Below are 19131 nucleotides of genomic sequence, written 5' to 3'. Positions count from 1 at the left end.
ACAACAAACCTCCTCGTCCATCAGGATCATTTCCATTGAACAAACTTTATTATTTCTGATAAAGTTCCAAATTTTAAGGACCCGAACTTTGATATATGATTTTTCATCTATCTGGTCAATGTTATTTAGGTAAACTTTATTTCCTATATTCATTTTCTGCAAGAAAATTTAAACCATATAGAATTGTAAGGAATATTACCAACCTTCAACAATGTACACAACATCCAAACTAACAACTAAAACAAAAAATTCATAAATAAGCACATGACAAAATCAAATAATTCATATGAAATAGTATTTTAAAAATGACAGCAAAACAATATATTTAACATGTAGATATATTTAAATATAAATTTAACATATAAACAATAATTATACCGACAATGCCCCTGCAACTCACTAATAGATAACATAAAAATTAGTAATTGTAATGTAGATATCTTTAATTTGTACTGCTAAATGGTCCTTTATTCATCTAACTTCATATGTAAATACAGAAAGTAATAACAATTAAATTATATTATAGTTAACAATAACAGCTTTAGATCTGAATAAGAATAATAATTTTATTTAAAGAAAATGAAGCATTTCATGTTCATTAGTTTTTTCGTCATCATCTGAATAAGAATAATAATTGACATCATAAATTAGGTTTAACTTAACAGCAAATCAAAGTAAATGAAACAGCAAAACAAAAAAAACATATTGTAATAATTAAAGCTTTGAAGAACAGTTTTTTTTAAAGAAAACCAAGTTCTCATTTTTATTACTAATTTCGTAATCGTATTTCGTATTTTGTTATAATTTTCATTACCAACCTTCAACAATTACAGCAAAACAATATATTTAACATGTAGATATATTTCAGTGTTGTAAATATCGGTCTAGGCGGCCGCCTAGGCGCTTGGCGGTCTGCAACTAATTACGATTAGGGGTGTTTGGCGGAAATTGGTTATACTCGGTCTCGGCGGTCTTCGGCGGTCCTTGGCGGTCCTCGGCGGTCCTTGGCGCTCCTAGGCGGGAAATTTTTCAAAATTTCAAATATTACACAAAAATTAACAAAATTTTAAATTTTTAAATTTTTAAATATTGAAAATTTCAAATATTATACCAAATATTTAAAAGTTTCAAATTTTCAAAATTTTAAATATGCAAATACTAATTATCTTAGGATGTATTAAATTTTAAAATATTTTTATTAGTAATTTAGGGTCTCCGATTAATCCCCGCCAAATCGATTAATCGCTTGACTCCAGTCAACCGCCGAGCAACCGTCGAGCGATTTTTACAACCATGATATATTTAAATATAAAATTAACATATAAACAATAATTATACCGACAATGCCCCTGCAACTCACTAATAGATAACATAAAAATTATTAATGGTAATGTAGATATCTTAAATTTGTACTGCTAAATGATCGTTTATTCATCTTCAATTTGTACTGCTAAATGGTCGTTTATTCAATTAATCTGTTTATAATAAAATGGAATCCAAACAAAAACCAATAATTCATATCAAATAATTTCATATCAAGTTCTCAATTATATTACTAATTCCGTATTTTGTTATCATTTTCATTAACATTTACGTCTTTTAAACTGAAAAGGTAGAAGAAGAACATGATTAAGAAGAATTAGCAAAAAGAAGAAGAACATCACTAATAAAATGAGAAAATGATAGAAACTGATAAATCAGACAATTAAGAGGTTAGAAATATTAGTAATGCTGATATTTTAATACACTAACCTGATATTATAATTTTTGAAGCCTTGCAGAATCAAGAAGAATGAAGAAGAATACGTTTGCAAATATTACTATGGAACAGAATTCGTCTGGAGCAGAATGGTAAAAAGAAAATAACCGTATGAATGCTATTTACGTTTGAATAAATAAGAATAAGAATTAAGAAGATTACGTTTGAAAAAGAATAATATTGCAGATTTTTAGGGATTTAATTTGCAATCAAAATAAACAAACTTTCAAAATTAATGCGTGTTTTTCGAATCTGAAGATTGATTAACATATTTTTTCAATGTATTTCCATATCTTTTATTCATTTAAAATTTTTGGTTTAATATTTTGAAAAGATTTCTTTGCGGATTTTTCCGGAATTCTTTCATTTAGATTCTATGGTATTTATGTAAATAAAGATTAATAAAATGAGCGAGAAAACTCTATTTTGGGGGCCTTGAAGAATGCCACGTGGCCGAGTTGTACTTATTTATTAGAATTAGGATAAGGGTCGTTCATATACTATATTTGTTGACGTATTGTGACCATAAGATGACTTCTATTACACACACGTACACAAGAAAGTGTACGCGAAGTCTCTTCGTTGTGTCTACACCAAACTTATCAATCCGGCAAGACAGTAACCTTCTCCTTGTTCTTGGTCCTCATTAATTCATCCAATAATTCATTAATATATGATTTTAACTAATAATTTATCCTAAAAACTTGTCCATTTTGGTGAAACAACACGGACGGGTCTTACGTATCATATTTAAGCAACGTGACGTGATTTACTACTTACTAGCTAGATTCTTAACATTTTAGAATATGTTCATGAAAATATTGCTTCCCGTTTAACTCAATATTAGAAATCGATATGTATATTGATGATTAAAACACACAAGATGTATAAGTGCCAAAAAAGGGAATTTGACAACTTATAAAGTAATTGTTACGTATGGGTTTCTTTTCTCTCAGGAGGAAGCAATCAACCTTTAAATGCTTTCTGTTTTTTTCAGTTTTGTTTCTGTTCTTTTTTCTTACTTGCACTAAACCTTTACGGACACCTTTTTATATAAGTGAACGCAAAGTTATTATTTTTAGAATAGAATTAAAACAGATAACAGAAACAGAAGAACTTAAGGTGTTATCTCATCTATGATCTATGGCTTTCTTTTACATGAAGATGCTGAACAGGTTTGATACTTTTTCTAGAACTACCTGTCAATTTTTGTCAACTGAATTACATGTACGTTAATTGTTATAAAGTCCTTATACGTTTTAAGGTACATAGTTGTTTGGTATAATCAATTGATGATCATCAAGAGGTAGTTATTCAGGATAACATCAAGGTGATCAAAGATCATGAGTTCGAATTTGGAATAGTGAGAAGATTTTCTATCTTTTAACATGTGTTTTACGTATTTCGTTAAAGGAAATTTGTTGTACTCATGGTGTCATTTGTAGATGATAGAGTTCTTGAAACGATGCTATGAGTTGTTTTGTGCTATTTGAAGTTTTGATTAGTGTTTGTTTCTTGTTGAAAGTTGATGATGATGTTTTAGAGCTTATAATGTAATTAGTAAAGCTTAACTTCTAATTAAACTAAATATATGCATTGCAATTGCAGTGAGTGCACCCATGTGTCGAACCCATCACGATTGTTTTTCGGGACATCAATGCCATTAAACTCACTTGGGTCAAATCCGAACCCGAATCTGAGCCCCATCAACAAAAACTGGGTCCAAATCCCCCACGCTAGTCATCGCGCCTCTTCATATGGTACGACGTTTCAAATCTTATTATGATTTCGAAGTTCGAATGTCAACCCATATATTAATTGTTGGGGAATTCAAAATAGAGATATGAAAATCTGGATAACAAACAGGAATCGTGTAAACACTTTCGTTGTTTGATATTTCGACCCTATATGCCTTGGGTGTCACGAAATCGAAACTGAAATAATTCATGATGTAACAATTCTGATTTTAAGCACAAAATCAGAATCAATTTTGAGAAGAAGATGAAGAAACTAGCGTTTTTCTGTTTTCTGTGTTTCAAATGAATCGTTTTTTTCCCGGATTTCCACTCAACGGATAACCGAGAACAGTTTACATCTTGCAGAAAGAGAAATTAGTCCTTAAATTTGCATCTTTCAAGAAAGACAAATTAGTCCTTGTACTGTTCTAAAAAAAAAAATCGGGGTGCTGCCCAAAACCCCGCTCGCTCACCTAGGAGCGGGATCCCCGACTTGACAAAGTAGATTAGGATTCGATACTAACAATGTTTAGTAAATACAAGTGTGTACTCCCACACCTCCTAACCTGTATTATAACAAAAACATTATTCTTGAAACACTTGATAAGTCCATTACACTAAAATATATTTGGTGATAGAATCACCAACATTAATCCACAAATATTTGGATACTAAACACTTTCTTTTCGTGACAGTTGCTTCTTTTGCTGCTTTTGCAATGCTGACTCGAAGTGTCGCGAATGATGTTCTAACCGTCGGTAAAGAACTACGAACCCTCGCAGACGAATTCATCCCACGAGAGTATCAAGATTACTACATCCACGAAATGAAAAAGATCATCCGTAACAAAGATAGCGAGTTCACAATTGTCATAAACGAATATCAAGCACAATCCAACACCACAGATGAAATGTATCAAGCAGTTGAAACCTACTTAGGCACTAAAGTGAACGAATCATGTATTCGAAAGGTTAATGTGTGCAAAAACAAGGAAGCATTGACTATTACCATGAACGAAGATGAAGAAATCATCGACGAATTCGATGGGATTCAAGTTAAATGGAGATCTACAACAAAAACCGAAGTAGGTAATGTACAAACAGGATTGAAATCTTACGAGTTAACTTTCCACAATCGACATAGATGCAAGATCCTAGAGTCATACTTGCCGTTCATTTTGAAGCGATCTGATGAGATTAAAGCCGAAGAAAGTGGATTAAAGCTTCATATGATCGACGCCGATTATCATGAGTCAAAAACTGTCATTATTGATAACCCGATGACCTTCAAAACCCTAGCAATTGAGCCGGAGGTAAAGAAGATGATTATGGAGGATTTAAACAATTTCAAGAATGGAAAGGAATACTATCGACGAATCGGTAAGGCATGGAAGCGAGGTTATCTGATCTACGGTTCTTCTGGCACAGGAAAATCCAGCTTGATTGCATGCATGGCTAATTATTTAAACTACAATATCTACGACATAGATCTTACAGAGGTTGATTCAGACTCTCAACTTAAAAACATTTTGTTAGAAATGCCTAGCAAATCGATACTTGTGTTTGAAGATTTCGATCAACTTATAAATCAAATAGGAGACAAGACTTTTTCGAGATTGTTTAACTTTATGGATGGGATTTGGTCGTGTTGTGGAGAAGAACGAATCTTTATTTTCACGACCAAATCTATAAATGCACTTGACCCCACATTACTTCGTCCAGGACGATTGGACATGCATATTCATATGTCTTATTGCACATTTTCAGCATTCAAACAGTTGGCTTTTAACTATTTGGAGCTTGAAGATCATCGACTCTTTAAAAGAGTCGAAGAGTTGTTGCAAAGTGTAAACGCCACACCTGCTGAAGTTGCGGGAGAGCTTATGAAGTACAAAAAGGATGTGACTATGTCGCTCGAGAAACTTGTTGCCTACCTCGAGAAAAAAACAAGGTTGTAACATGTGACACGTTGCAATGAAGGACTACGACATCCCATGTTATGTGAATATAGTAGATTATTAGTTTTACAACACATAGAAAAACAATAGTTTTTAAGGACAATGTCATAAAATAGTAAAATACTAACAAATTTTCATTTGCTGTATTGTTCTATATTTTTCATACATAGCTTGTATTTTACAAAAAAAAAAAAAAAAAAAAAAAAAAAAAAAAAAAAAAAAAAAAGTCGGTTAGGCGATATAATTGAAAACAATTTGACTTTCTTGAATTATTTCATTAAACATTGGTTTGATACAAGATATTAAAGCATGTGCAAAGTATTATGTTAATGTAAAATTAAATCATGTGCAAAGTATATTGATAAAAAAAACCAATGAAAGATATTTGCAAAAATATAAGGATGATTGTTTGTATTTTGTTGATTTTAACTAATATAGTATGTAAATTGTTTATTATTGCTTTGTTAAAGAACATTATCCATAATAAATGAATATTTTTTTGATCACATGTCAATTTCTCATGATTTTTTATACTTATCATTTTGTGGTATTTTTAAAATAAATATTATCCCTTTGTGAGTTTTTCATTTGTTTCATGTCACACCCCGCTAAAGCGGAAACGCAAGGTATGACAGCGATAACGGTTTCATTGCAAAAGATAAAGATACATCACCATAGCAGTATTTAAAAGTTTACAACCCATAGCTTCAAAAGAACAAAATACAAGTTTTTCAAAATAACATTGTTCAAAATATAGCTTCATAATAGCTTCAACACGATGCAGCATGCTCTATGATGATGAATCTTTACATCCACTTACTAATTATTTCCTGAAAAAGCATGTAAAACGAGCGTCAACTATGAAAATAGTTGGTGAGTATCACAAGTTTATAAAATCGAGCGTACAATAAGGCTTTTTGTAAATACAAGTACATTGCTTCAATGATAAACAAGTTGATTGCTATTAATGAATACAAGTTTATTGCTATAACGAGAAACGCGTTTGTATGTGTATGAGCAAACAATGAGTCTCAACCAAACCTATGACTGAAGCCCTATCGAGATCTATGCTTATCGTTCCATAGATGAATATGGTATCATGCACTCCAGCGATTCGGGCGAGTGAGGAGTTGTCAATTCCTAATAGCGCTATCCATAACGACCATTGGCTCAAAGAGTTAATGGTTAGAGATAAGGGAAGGGCCTTTGTACGATAAGTTCTCATGTTCCGTGTTGCATAGACATACATAAAGAAACATAGCAATACAATAGCAATCATGTTTGATACAATTCAATTTAAGTACAACATGCAAACAATAGTTTTTCTGGACATGCTTTTCCACCCCAAAACATAAAAAAACGAAAATAGGGGAGTGCGTGAATACTCACGATGTTTTGTGTAGACACAAGCGGTACTTCGGGATGCACCAACGTCTTACTACCGGGATCCTACGACACCAAACACACGCACTAGTGAGTTTCCATGTCGATATCTAATGCTAATATACTAAACTCTACATATAGGGAAATGCCAATTTATGTTTTAGTATTGGATTTATATCATTTTGTTACACTTTTTCTGATGTATTGAAATTTTACAAGTCGTGCGATTAATTACAACCTTGGAAGGTTAATTTTCCAAATTTTAAGTCTCAATAACAACATAAATTCACGAAAAATAGTATTCGAGGGATAAAAATTCTCAAACTTTTTATTTAACTGTTAATACACAACACTAAGCTGGGAAAATTATAAAAATGGATTTCCAAGCTGTTTAATTATATTTTATAATTTTTGAGCATTTATTTCAATAAAAATTGAAATAAATAGTAAACAGTTTCCAAAATTACCCAAACTTTTTATTTAATTGTTATTATACATAAATAGGCTGGGAAAAATATAAAATATATTTTTCAGTGGTTATTTGTATTTTTCCTTGTTTTATTCCTTTAAATAGTCATTAATTAAAGAAATATTATTAAACAGTTAAAATAAATTACCATAAATTTTTGTAACATCATTTACAGTATAAATATCTTGGGAAAAATATCAAAAGTGGTTTTCATAATGTATAAACTGGTTTTGGGTATTTATGTATATTTAAGTGAATTTTAGTGCAATTAACTTTAGAAAATAAGGGAAAAATAGTTTACAGTGGAGAAAAATATTCAAAATTTTTATGTAACCTCCTACTATATAATATGATATCCTGGCAAATTTTCATGAATTTTGGATAATCAGAACTATTTTTCCCATTTTTAAGCCATTATAATTACCAAAAATTGGGAAAAATAGCTAGACATGATGAAAAATCTTGAAATTATTTTCTTGAGTCACCCATCACAAGTAAGGTATGCGAAAATTGTTAGATAAAATTTTCACATCCTAAAAAGTGGTTTTGTAATTTATCATGTCCTAAATAAAAGAAAATTAGAAATCATATGAAACAGTAACAAAAATTGCTGAAATTTGGTGAGGGGTCATTATTCCCCATAAGTATCATCCATGAATTTATTTAGGATTTATTGACCTCTGGAAGTATTTTATATGATTTATGCCCTTGGTTTTAGCAATAATTCTAATAAATCAAATAAATAACAAAAGCTCTTGAAATTTTCCAGATTATCTCATGCATGCAAGGGCTTTCAAAAGTAAAAATGTTAAGAATGTATTCAGAAGAGAAATAAGGGTAATGATTCCAAACAATTTAAGAAAAGTTGCATGCAATAATGCATGAAGTGTAGATGTGGCTGAGGTTCATGAATTTTTGTAGCCCATTCAGTGAGGTTTTAAGCCACGAAATTTCAACCATAACTCACTAGATATGTTAAGTTTCTAAGGTATTTTTCCTAAGATTTATGGTTGGGTTTAAGACCATTGTTTAAGCAAGATAAAAATAGTGATCACAGAAAAAGAGCTGTATGCGCAACCTTTTTGTAAAATCTGCCAAAAATCGGATATTTAATATTTTACAGTAAGACCAGTTGGGTTTGAAAGTTAACTCGTGGAACTAACCAATACAAAAAGAATATCATGATTTGGTTAAAAAATGACTGAGTTATGACTGTTCAAAGTCGAACAAAATAATCTGGCAGATTGCATGTTTGCTTGTGTGCATTTTTAGGGTATTTCAATAAGAACATCATGCATGTCCTTGGTAAGGCCCGATTTCTAACACATGCATGGAATGAATGAGCATCCAAGATGTACTAGAAATGGTTTAATGCTTTCGTTCATGCATGAACACACAAGAAATGGAGAAGAACATGAAATATTATGTTTTGATGTCACATGATCATATGTGCATCTTTTTCACTCCTTGCATGGGTTTGATCCCGGATTTTCACCATTTCAAACACATGCATTGTGTTATGGTGAGAATCTACAAACCACAAGGGGAGAATAAAGATTTCTAGCCATGGAAAGGCATAGAATCCTAAAAGAAGAGAAAACTAAGAAGGAAAAGAAGTAGAATCATCAAACTATGGAAGAAGATGATGTTGTTTACCTTGGTTATGATCTTGAGAGAAGTAAGAACACTTCAAGGTCTTCAAAGTCTTGAAATTTGGCAGAGAAATGAGAGAAATTTCGTGAGTTTAGAGAGAGAGAGGAAGAGGGTGAAGTGTGTGAAGAGAGTGAAGTGAGAAGAGTGAAGAGAGAAGAGGTGGAGTGTGGGTTTGAGTTTAATCATGAGTTTTGGGAAGAGAGTGCATGGGGAGAGGGGAGATGGCCAGATTTTTGAGGCATTAAAGCCTCCTCTCTCCTAAATTCAAATTTTTATAAAAAATCCCTCCTTAATTTTTATAAAAATCTAATTTTTATAAAAATCTAATTTTTATAAAAGTGATTCTTTAAGCAATTTTTGATTTATTTAAAAATCTTGTTTTTAACTAATAAATTATGATTAATACTTGTAATTTATATTTCTATTTCATTGGTATAATCCATAATTTGATTAATAAAATTTGATATTAGAAAGTTTATAGCCAAATTTTATAAAGTTTTTAAGCTTTAAGATTTATAAATTTGGATTTTTGGCTGTTTAGAGTTTTTGGAACATTGATTGATATTCAACAACATGTTGAAGTATAATTAGAATGTTTTAATTTATTTTTAGAGTTTTATACCCTATTTCAATTATAACAAAGCTTGAAGCTTTATTCTAATTATAGTATTGGCATTTCCTATTGTAGCTAAGCAACTTACTAGAATTGTAAGTATCAAGTATATTAGTCCTAGACCTTAGTTGGATCCTAGTTTATGCAAGATTTTTGACCTAATTTATACTACTAGGTCATGACATGTTGTGCATGAATGGTTATTATAAAGATGCATGAGTCCAAGAATGACCTGAATTGGCAGTTGTCACATTTCAATTATTAAAATTAAAATGATACGTATTAAATATTATATATATAATATTAAATTGCAATAAATATGATTATTTTTTTCTTATTATAAAGTTGTACATTAAAAAAATACTTTTTGTTTACATTTTAATTTAATGTTTAATATTTTTTAAATCAACCCATATAATACACGGATCTCACACCTAGTTAGCGATGAAACAACCGAAAAATCAAGTTGTTTCTTAACCAAATACATAAATAAGATATGTTTCGATGACTAGATATGTTAAAAAAAACTCAAATTATAATTTAGGCTATTATTGTATTCTATTTCATATTAGGTTTTTTTTATATATATATAAATAAAAATGGATGGGAAAGAAATAAAAGTTTCTTTTACTTATTCATTTTTGTTCTCCTCATTTCTTCCATAATCATCCCAAAAATAGGAGGAAAGATTTGATGAAAAATAAGAATTTTCTTTTCTCGCCTAATCATTCAATTTCTTTTCATTCTCTTTCAAGAACACATTTCATTTTCTTTCTTTTCTTTCCCCTTGAAAAAAATCAAGAACCTTGGGTTCCTTCCATTCCAAGAACCTTGGGTTCCTTCCATTCCCCTCCTTAATTAAAAAAATTTTAAAAAAAAAATCAAAAAGATACATTTCCTCCCATTTTCTTCCTTAAAAAAAGTCAAAAACATGATATTAAAGATTGAGACTTAAATTTCAACGTTCAAGTAATTTTCATTGTTCAATGTGTATAAAAGGCTATTCATAAATTTTCGTCAAATGATTCTATTATATAATCAAGAGTAAAGTACTGTCAGAGTTTGATTTTTGAGTACAGTTTTTTGGGTTTAAATGTATCAGTAGTTTGATTCTTGACTACTTGAACCGAATAGTTTGATTTGTGGTTTCTAAACCATCAAATAGCGAGTGAGAAAAATGAATATAAGATGGAATGATTTATTTATGTTTGAGAATGTCGATTAAAAGTGATGTATCAGATAAGGATAGGTGTAAAGTGAGTCTCATATATTAATCTTATTATAAAAATCAACACCAATAAAAAAAGGTAAAAAAGATTAAAAATATAACTGTCATTTTATATTTGTTAAATAAACAAAAATCGTAAAACAATAATACAACATAAGGACAGTTTGAATGAAAAAAATAATAGAGACAAAATACATACACACTACCCAAATAACTTGAACGATTAGATTCATGTAATTTACTTTATAATAACTGTTTCGACATATTAAACGTGTTGAAAGATTAGTTTTAAGATCCCGATTTTGATTTTAAGGTCTAATGATTTTAAGATTTTACAAGCCAAAATCAATTCAAATCTCACTAGGATTTATGTGAAGCAAGATCTATAGTGAGATCTTAAAGTCCCGGCTAGGATCTTGAGATATTAAAACAATCTAATTTCACATCTCTATTTTATTATATAGTCGAACCTCAAAAATTCATTTATTCAACTTGAAATAGAATATTACAGCTTGCAAGAAGCCTTACAGAGTTTCACTGATTTATTTCGATTTGGGTAGGTCATACTCATGATATTCCATTTGTGATCTTAAGCCTTTAGTTGTATATGATCATAATGATCTTGTTCTTTTCTAATTTTTACAGTTTACAACAACAAAAATTATAGTTTATGTTTGAAAAGGTAACGTTAACTCCATATCGACATCTTAATCAACATCAAATTGTAATGCATATTGCACAACTAGTATCTAACAATAAAAAACTGAATATGCGTTCATTTTGGTAGGATCTTACGATCCCGATCCGATCTTACGATTATAATTTTACATAAGATCCCGATTTTGACAATATTGATTTTATGTTTACTGTGTATTTTATTGTTAAAAAATCAACAATAAACACAATACAACACTTACCTCCGAACTTATTCTAATATTATTTATTAAATTAAACTGAATTCAAAATAAAAACATGAACCAACCTTAACCAGATAATCCATATACATGTCTATATATTGTTTGGTATATTTTTGTAATAATTTGATTATAATTTTTATATGTCATGTTGCTTTTAAAATAATATTTTAATTTTTATTCATATTATCTTATACTTATAAAAATATATTTAATTATTTATTGCTTTTCTATATAATTATTTATCAATATTTATTAGTTAATAATATAATGGTCCCCATTTCCCAATTTATTTTAGTTCTTTAATTCGGGTTTTTTTCCGACCCGTAAACGGAGGTGAAGATCCAAAAGCACCCCCATTCACATTCTCTCTCTAAAACCCCTCTCTATTTCTCTTCTCAAAAATCCAAAAGCTCCTTTAGCGTAACTTCTACTCCTTCCATGGCGAACAGCAATCTACCTCGAAGAATCATCAAGGTACTGTGCTCAACAAGCGATTTTCATCGCGGTTTCTTGATTTCGCATATCTCGTTTTCTATTGTTTTTTCATCCGATCAGTTTCGTAAATTGAAAGCAGTAACTGAGCTTCTGATTTTGTTGTTTTCGTTCAGGAGACACAGCGGTTGCTTAGCGAACCAGGTGAACTTGAACACTGTTATTTAGTTGTTAATTTTGTGTGTTTGTTACTCGGAATTTCAATCCGACTATGTTTGAGCATTCTAGCGATTAACAAAATTGTTTTGGTGGAGTATTGTTAATTGTAATGCAAGATATTAACAAAACGAGATCGTTAGGAGAGTAAAGGTACAGTTGCAGAAATGAGTGAAGATCGATTGGAATACGGATTTAGCCTAAGTTGCAGAATGATGCTAATCATGATCTTAAATCCTAGGAATTTACCCCCTTGTATATTGTATTAGGGCTCATTTATAAAAAGAAGGGATTTGGGTTTGATGTTCATGAATTTGCTGTGTAGCTCCTGGGATAAGTGCATCACCATCAGAAGAGAATATGCGTTATTTCAATGTCATGATCCTTGGTCCATCACAATCTCCTTATGAAGGTAAATTAACTTGCTTCTATTGTTCTTGACTTCTTGTAATATTGACTTATAGGGCTATTATTGTTGCTTCTTTTGTTTAAAGTAAGCAATCTTTCTGCAAAACTATGCTTATAAGTTATATTCTGTTTACTTTCTTCCTCAGTGAAGAAAGAATTCACACATCTCTTGAACATAGACTGCAGATCTATATAATCTTGCCAAATGCTTCTCATTCAATTTTAAAGTACTAATCTACTTCTCAAAGAGAACTCTTATATTGATTGTGTATTGCATGAGTGAATACAATAATGTAGTTATCAAAAGATTCAAAAACTTAAGATATAAGACACAAATATATTCTTCAAAAGTGGTCAATTTTATCCTTCAAAATCAAACTAAAGCTAGTTTTTTGGAATGAAGTGATTATTAAGTTTTTGTAATGTTATCTTATGAAGCAAGATTGCATTAAATCATTTCCTATGTTCTAATTCAATAACCTTACATTATTTACTAAAAATACTTGTTTTTTTTTTTTTTTTTTTTTTTTTTTCTCATGTTGCTTGTGGTTGTTGTTCTATAGGAGGAGTCTTCAAATTGGAGTTATTTTTGCCTGAAGAATATCCAATGGCTGCCCCCAAGGTTCAAATATATACATTTAAATTATTAAAAAAAAAAAAAAAACATCTTTTAGCATATCCCTATTTGAATAATTCTTTTACAACATTTAACCTTTTTTGGTATTTTATTTGTTATAAACTTTCTAACAGGTTCGATTTCTCACAAAGATATATCACCCTAACATTGACAAGGTTTGTCTACTCACATATTTCTTTAATTTTATTGTTTAAATTATTATTTTTAATACTATATTTTTTTCTATACAGCTTGGCCGAATATGTCTTGATATACTTAAAGATAAATGGAGCCCTGCTCTTCAAATTCGCACTGTACTTTTAAGGTAAAGTTATTAAATATCCATGATTTTTCATAATTAGGTGATAATATAAATAATAAATAATAAAATAAATTAGTTTCTTGAAATTTTGAAATTTATGTTTTAGTATTCAAGCACTTTTGAGTGCTCCAAACCCAGATGATCCATTATCTGAAAACATAGCAAAACACTGGAAATCTAATGAAGCTGAAGCTGTTGAAACAGGTAATTTGTATTTTTCTTTTTTGTACATTTGATTAAAATTAAAATATTCTGTTTTTTTTTTTAATAAGAAAATGACATTATAATTTTATCTGTAAAACCCACAGCAAAGGAATGGACCCATATGTATGCTAGTGGAGCCTAACACAGGTGTCATGTTTTTTTTCTCTTAAGAAAATAATATGTATAATTAGATATTTTAATTCACAATTTCTATTAGGGATAAAAGTTTCATTTTATTTTGAGATAAATTACTCTCATGTTATATTTTTCATTGGGTGGAACAAAGGAAAATTGTAATTTTTTATTTGTTCGATATTGGTTGGTTACTTATGCGATGTTTGATAACCTCTGAACGAATCAAAAACCTCTTAACGGTTTAAGAACCCTACCTTTTCTTAATCATTCGGTTGGAATCATTCAACACAGATTAGTTTTATTAAATAGGTTGAATGTATGTCAAACGTCTGTTATTTCTTTGTTGTGGTTACTGAAACAAATGGTGTAGGAGTTGTAAGTGAGAAAATGAAAGTTGCATACAAACAAATCTGAAATTGATAATAAAATGTCAACAATATTGAATTTGAAAATTCAGTTGTCGTATCTAACTCAACTAGCAACTATGATACATCTTGTTTTATATCTTGTTTTATAAATGCGTCAAAAAGCTTGGTTAAACTTTAAGCAAAAAATTCAAAAAGATCTAACACAAGCATTTTGATCATAAGGTTAAGGTTGAGTAAAAATCCGAACCGCAAACCGAAAAACCTAAAAAAAATGTATAAACTAAACCGATGTGCGGTTTTTAGTTTTTGCAAAAACAAAAAATGTTAGGTGTGGTGTGGTTTTTATTCTTGTAAACACCGCAAAAACCTGAACCACACTGTGTGTGTGTGTATATATATATATATATATATATATATATATATATATATATATATATATATATATATATATATATATATATATATATATATATATAAATGTTTGATATTTGTAAGAATAAAGAAATCATAACAATTAAGATTTTTATAAATATAAATTCAGAAAATAATTGTATATTTTTAAGTATACATTTAATAATATTCACAAGAACAAATAATGTTTATGATATTATTTAACATTTAAATACAAAGAGTATTTGTAATGATAATATTATTTTTATGAATACATTAATTCATATTATCAAATGTACATGTGAAATAAATATTAGGTTTAATTAGTATTATATTCAAACATTAAAAGGTGAGTAGTTATATCATTTGATTTCAAACCAAAAGGTGATGATATAGGTTCATCTTCAAAATATCATTTGGGTTTTAATTTTGTTAATATTATAAGAACATCTCACATCATCTTTGAGATAACACTTTCACCATTCTCACATTTTATATAAGAGAGTCACGTCTATGACTTTTAACCCGCATCTTTGAAGAGTACCACATTGTTTTGGTGTTCCTCATCTTTATATAAAATTTCTCAAGAAATGATTAGTACTCTTCATCCGAGTCAAAGTAACTTATTAAGTTACCTGAGTTTTAGTTTTAAAAAAAAACCGCAAAAAAAGTAATAATAAAAAAAAACAAAAAACATCGAACCGTATAAAATTCGAACGGTGCGGTTTCTAAACTTCAAAAAATTGAAGTTGCGGTTTTTAGTTCGGTTTTGACCAAAAACGAAACAGAACCGCATAATAGTTATTGTTGTCCCAAATATGTAATTCACTTTATAAGTTGTAATAGTTACTTAGAAAACATGTCAAACATTTTTGTTTGGCTTTAGCTTTATACAAATACCAAAAAATATCAAACACAACCATTTAATGTTAAATCGCACTTAGTCAATGGGTGTAAATAAATGTTAAAGCGTACCATCATATGAGCATGCCCTAAGCTTTACATGAGAGATTAATCGTAGAACACTAGAGTATTTTAGATTTATCAAAGTTTGAATGTTTGACCTCCTATTTGAAATTCTACTTCTTAAGCATTAGGTTCCAATCGTGGGACGTCATATGATATACTATTCGACCCATGTTTTGAAAACTGGACTAGACCAGTTTAACCGGTACCAAATTTGGTCTTTTCAGGTCAAAAAATATTCGTCATGCGAACCAATAAAACTGGGAATTTTAATTTTTTTTTTCAATTTTTGTATTTTTTTATATAATTAAAATCAATAATGGCATCATCCGGTTTTTTGGTTTCTGAGACAGGTCCAACTTGGACCAGTTAAACCATTAATCCGTAAGATGACTGATTTGATTTCCGGTCCGATTTTCAAAACTTTATATTTAACATATATATTAGTTCATAGACTTAAAATTTAAGTTATGAGAAAAAAATAAATACATAAAAAATGCCGAAATGTTTAAACCCAAAATATGAATAGAAAAAAAAATGCGAACTCGATTTTAAAATTGATTTTTCATATGGTTTTGATTTAGGGGAAATTTTAAAGAATAGATGGAAGATACCGAAATGGTAAAATTTACTTATTTAGTGTGCAAAGTCATATTGTTACGGCCGTATTTGCTTTGTATAACTACGTTTGTCATAATTCTTTTATTTAATTTTGTTGAACATCCTGATTGCATAACAAATAATGAACTTCATGATGTCCGTTGTGGTGATACAAACAATGAAAGACTTTAAAAATTATCTAATAATACAAAATGTGTCTGTAATTATATTATTATTTTAATATGGAATACTTGACATAAATGATTTTATTACTATATATTTTATGTTGTCTCAATTTTTATTTTGTAATAGTTTTTAGTTATGAAAAACTTTCCAATTTTGAAAAAGAATAGTTTATATAATTAAATTTTCATTATTATATTTGTATTTTATATGTAACAAAGACATCTTTTTATGTAATTTTACTTGTTCTAAATGTTTTCAGTTATTTTTATTGAACACTTATATAACAAAATAAAAACTACAACTATCAAGTGTTAGATATCAGATACTAGTTACCAACAACCAACTATTAGATACGAGCTAGTTTTATCGAACACATCAAAAATATACATGATATGTGTAAGTTTATTAGGTTAGATATATCATAGTGTTTCTTTTTAATATGTTTCTTGAATATATCTTTAATCATTGCATATACGCCATATAATAAAAATTGATTTGATATCTTATTTTAGGTTAATTGCATACCATAGTTTCCCGAATGTTAATTTACCAAGTAAATGTTAATTAAATAATGTATTTTCTTCACCTTATGTCATAAAACGCTCAAAAATTCAAGCATTAAGTTTTTTATGCAGCTAAAATTTAACATGTAGAATACTAAATAAAAGTGTATATTTACATTTTTGTCAAATGTCTTTACTTACTGTATACACTATGTGTCAATAAGACGGTGTTTAATTGCTTTAATGAAACAACAAACATGTGCTTAATGATAAAACACACAAACTAAAAAATAAATTAAACCGAAACCAAATAGTTTTATAAATTCGAACAATTACTTTTACAACAAAACAAATAAAATCGAGAAATCGAGAAATTGAGAAACTTGACAAAACAAATAATCATATAAAAACACAAAAAAACATAAACGGATAACGAAACCCAAAAAAATAGTCGGTTTTTTTTTTTTTTTTTTTTTTTTTTAAAAAATGATATATGTAAATGAAAAATCAAACCATTAAAAGAAACCTAAAAGAAACGGCAATTGGTGATTTATGTTCGTGATGGATTCCAGAAATGTATTTGTTTAAAAAGATCGAGGATGAATGCCTTTTTGGGACCACTATTTGGGTGTTGTGGAGTTATTATAATAATTAAGTCTTTGGTGCTAAAAGGTTGCATAGACATTCTCTATTTGATAATAAAATCGTTTTATTTATTTTAATTGGTTTGATATTAGAAATAACAAACTTAAAGTCAGTAGTTGAGTTACTTAAATACAAAACCATTTATTAGCTATCCCTTTTCAATTGTGTTCTTTATATATAATCCATTTGGTTGTTCAAAAACAGAACAATTATTGTCAATTGTAATAATAATAATAATAGCAACAACAACTAATAACAATAATGGCAATTAATAACATTAATAATAATAAATATTTTTAAATTACAATGATTTTTCTGAAAATAGATACAAAACTTAACTTATTTTATCCATGAATTTATGTCTAGCATTTAACGGAGACCTCAGGTCACAACGCTTTTCTTTTAATATTTAAAATATCAATCTCTTTTTCTAAAAGGAAAAATAAAATAAAAGACTTCAGATATAAAGTTGAAAATATATCTTGCATTTTTTTATGACTCCATCAAAGCTAAGGGTAAGTGGAAGCACCTGTATTGAGGTACCAAACTATGTTCTAAATATGTATATGACATTTGAATGCATGAGAAATGAGTTAATACATAATATGAAAATATATCAATCAATAAAGTTGTATACATTTGTAGCTTCCAGTAATTATTAATACATTCATATGAGGCCTCTTCTCCTTTTTGTAATTGATAAAGGGGGTGAAGTACATTACGATTATAAATGGGAGTTTGAAAATTTATGGCAAACACATGTTTGCACACCCCACATTACTACATTGTGGGGCAAGTTAACATGTTTAAATTAAAACCAACTCCTATCCTCATTCAATGAATCATATTTTCCATTTTATTCGTTATGAAAATTGCTTTGATCAATGATCATTCTACCAGAACTACAAACAACTTTTTAGCCTTTTTGGTCCTGGATTTCAAAAGGAAAAAAGATTTTTGCATATTTGGTTGTGTTGCTTATAAGTAAGGAGTAGTGAACAAAAAACTATTGTTTTTTTTAAAGAAAATTTCCTTAATGAGAGTTTTGAGACAAATTTTCACGTACCGACTATACTAATTTCCTGATACAAACATCAGGTTATATCTCTGGTCGAGAGTCACTGCAGACGAGTCTTCGTGCCCACAAGAACTGAGTATGTCAGGGTTTTAAATATATGTTATCTACCATATATATTTCATGTCTTACAAAATCATCACAATATAAATGATTAAAAATTATTGTTGTATAATAGAACTATAAAAGTAAAATAACGAACAAGTTTTTTTTTTTTTTTTTTTTTTCTCAAAGTATATATCAAGTTTCTTCTAAAAAGAGTTTATATCATTTGTAAAATATTATAGGCATTGATTTAAGAAAAGAAAGAAAAAAGTTCTTGACATAAGGAACAATTTTTTATTTTTTTA

The 19131-nt window shown here is 28.9% G+C and overlaps 2 protein-coding genes across 2 annotated transcripts; both read left to right on the top strand.

Annotated features, from left to right (window-relative positions):
- The first annotated feature begins 2781 nt into the window (after positions 1-2781).
- Positions 2782-5591, top strand: LOC145014218 (AAA-ATPase At3g50940-like). Its single transcript, XM_078972590.1, has 3 exons — positions 2782-2934; positions 3368-3519; positions 4191-5591. Exons 1-3 carry the CDS (start codon positions 2903-2905, stop codon positions 5450-5452), a joined length of 1446 nt encoding a protein of 481 aa, XP_078828716.1. The 5' UTR covers positions 2782-2902; the 3' UTR covers positions 5453-5591.
- A 6442-nt stretch (positions 5592-12033) lies between these two features.
- On the top strand, positions 12034-14217 carry LOC145017910 (ubiquitin-conjugating enzyme E2 36-like). Its single transcript, XM_078975861.1, has 8 exons — positions 12034-12189; positions 12324-12351; positions 12689-12775; positions 13335-13393; positions 13522-13563; positions 13639-13712; positions 13816-13913; positions 14018-14217. Exons 1-8 carry the CDS (start codon positions 12154-12156, stop codon positions 14053-14055), a joined length of 462 nt encoding a protein of 153 aa, XP_078831987.1. The 5' UTR covers positions 12034-12153; the 3' UTR covers positions 14056-14217.
- Positions 14218-19131: the final 4914 nt, after the last annotated feature.

This window comes from Lactuca saligna, chromosome 9 (genome assembly GCF_052625555.1).
Source record: "Lactuca saligna cultivar CGN05327 chromosome 9, ASM5262555v1, whole genome shotgun sequence".
NCBI lineage: Eukaryota > Viridiplantae > Streptophyta > Magnoliopsida > Asterales > Asteraceae > Lactuca > Lactuca saligna.
The sequence above is the reverse complement of the archived record's forward strand: the minus strand, read 5'-3'. Positions and strand labels throughout refer to the sequence as shown.

Coding starts and splice junctions, on each gene's coding strand:
- LOC145014218 (XM_078972590.1), top strand. CDS start 2,903: ATGGCTTTCTTTTACATGAAGATGCTGAACAG. Junction 2,935..3,367: donor TACATGAAGATGCTGAACAG/GTTTGATACTTT, acceptor TTGCAATTGCAG/TGAGTGCACCCATGTGTCGA. Junction 3,520..4,190: donor TCATCGCGCCTCTTCATATG/GTACGACGTTTC, acceptor TTTTCGTGACAG/TTGCTTCTTTTGCTGCTTTT.
- LOC145017910 (XM_078975861.1), top strand. CDS start 12,154: ATGGCGAACAGCAATCTACCTCGAAGAATCATCAAG. Junction 12,352..12,688: donor GCGGTTGCTTAGCGAACCAG/GTGAACTTGAAC, acceptor TTTGCTGTGTAG/CTCCTGGGATAAGTGCATCA. Junction 13,564..13,638: donor ATCACCCTAACATTGACAAG/GTTTGTCTACTC, acceptor TTTTCTATACAG/CTTGGCCGAATATGTCTTGA.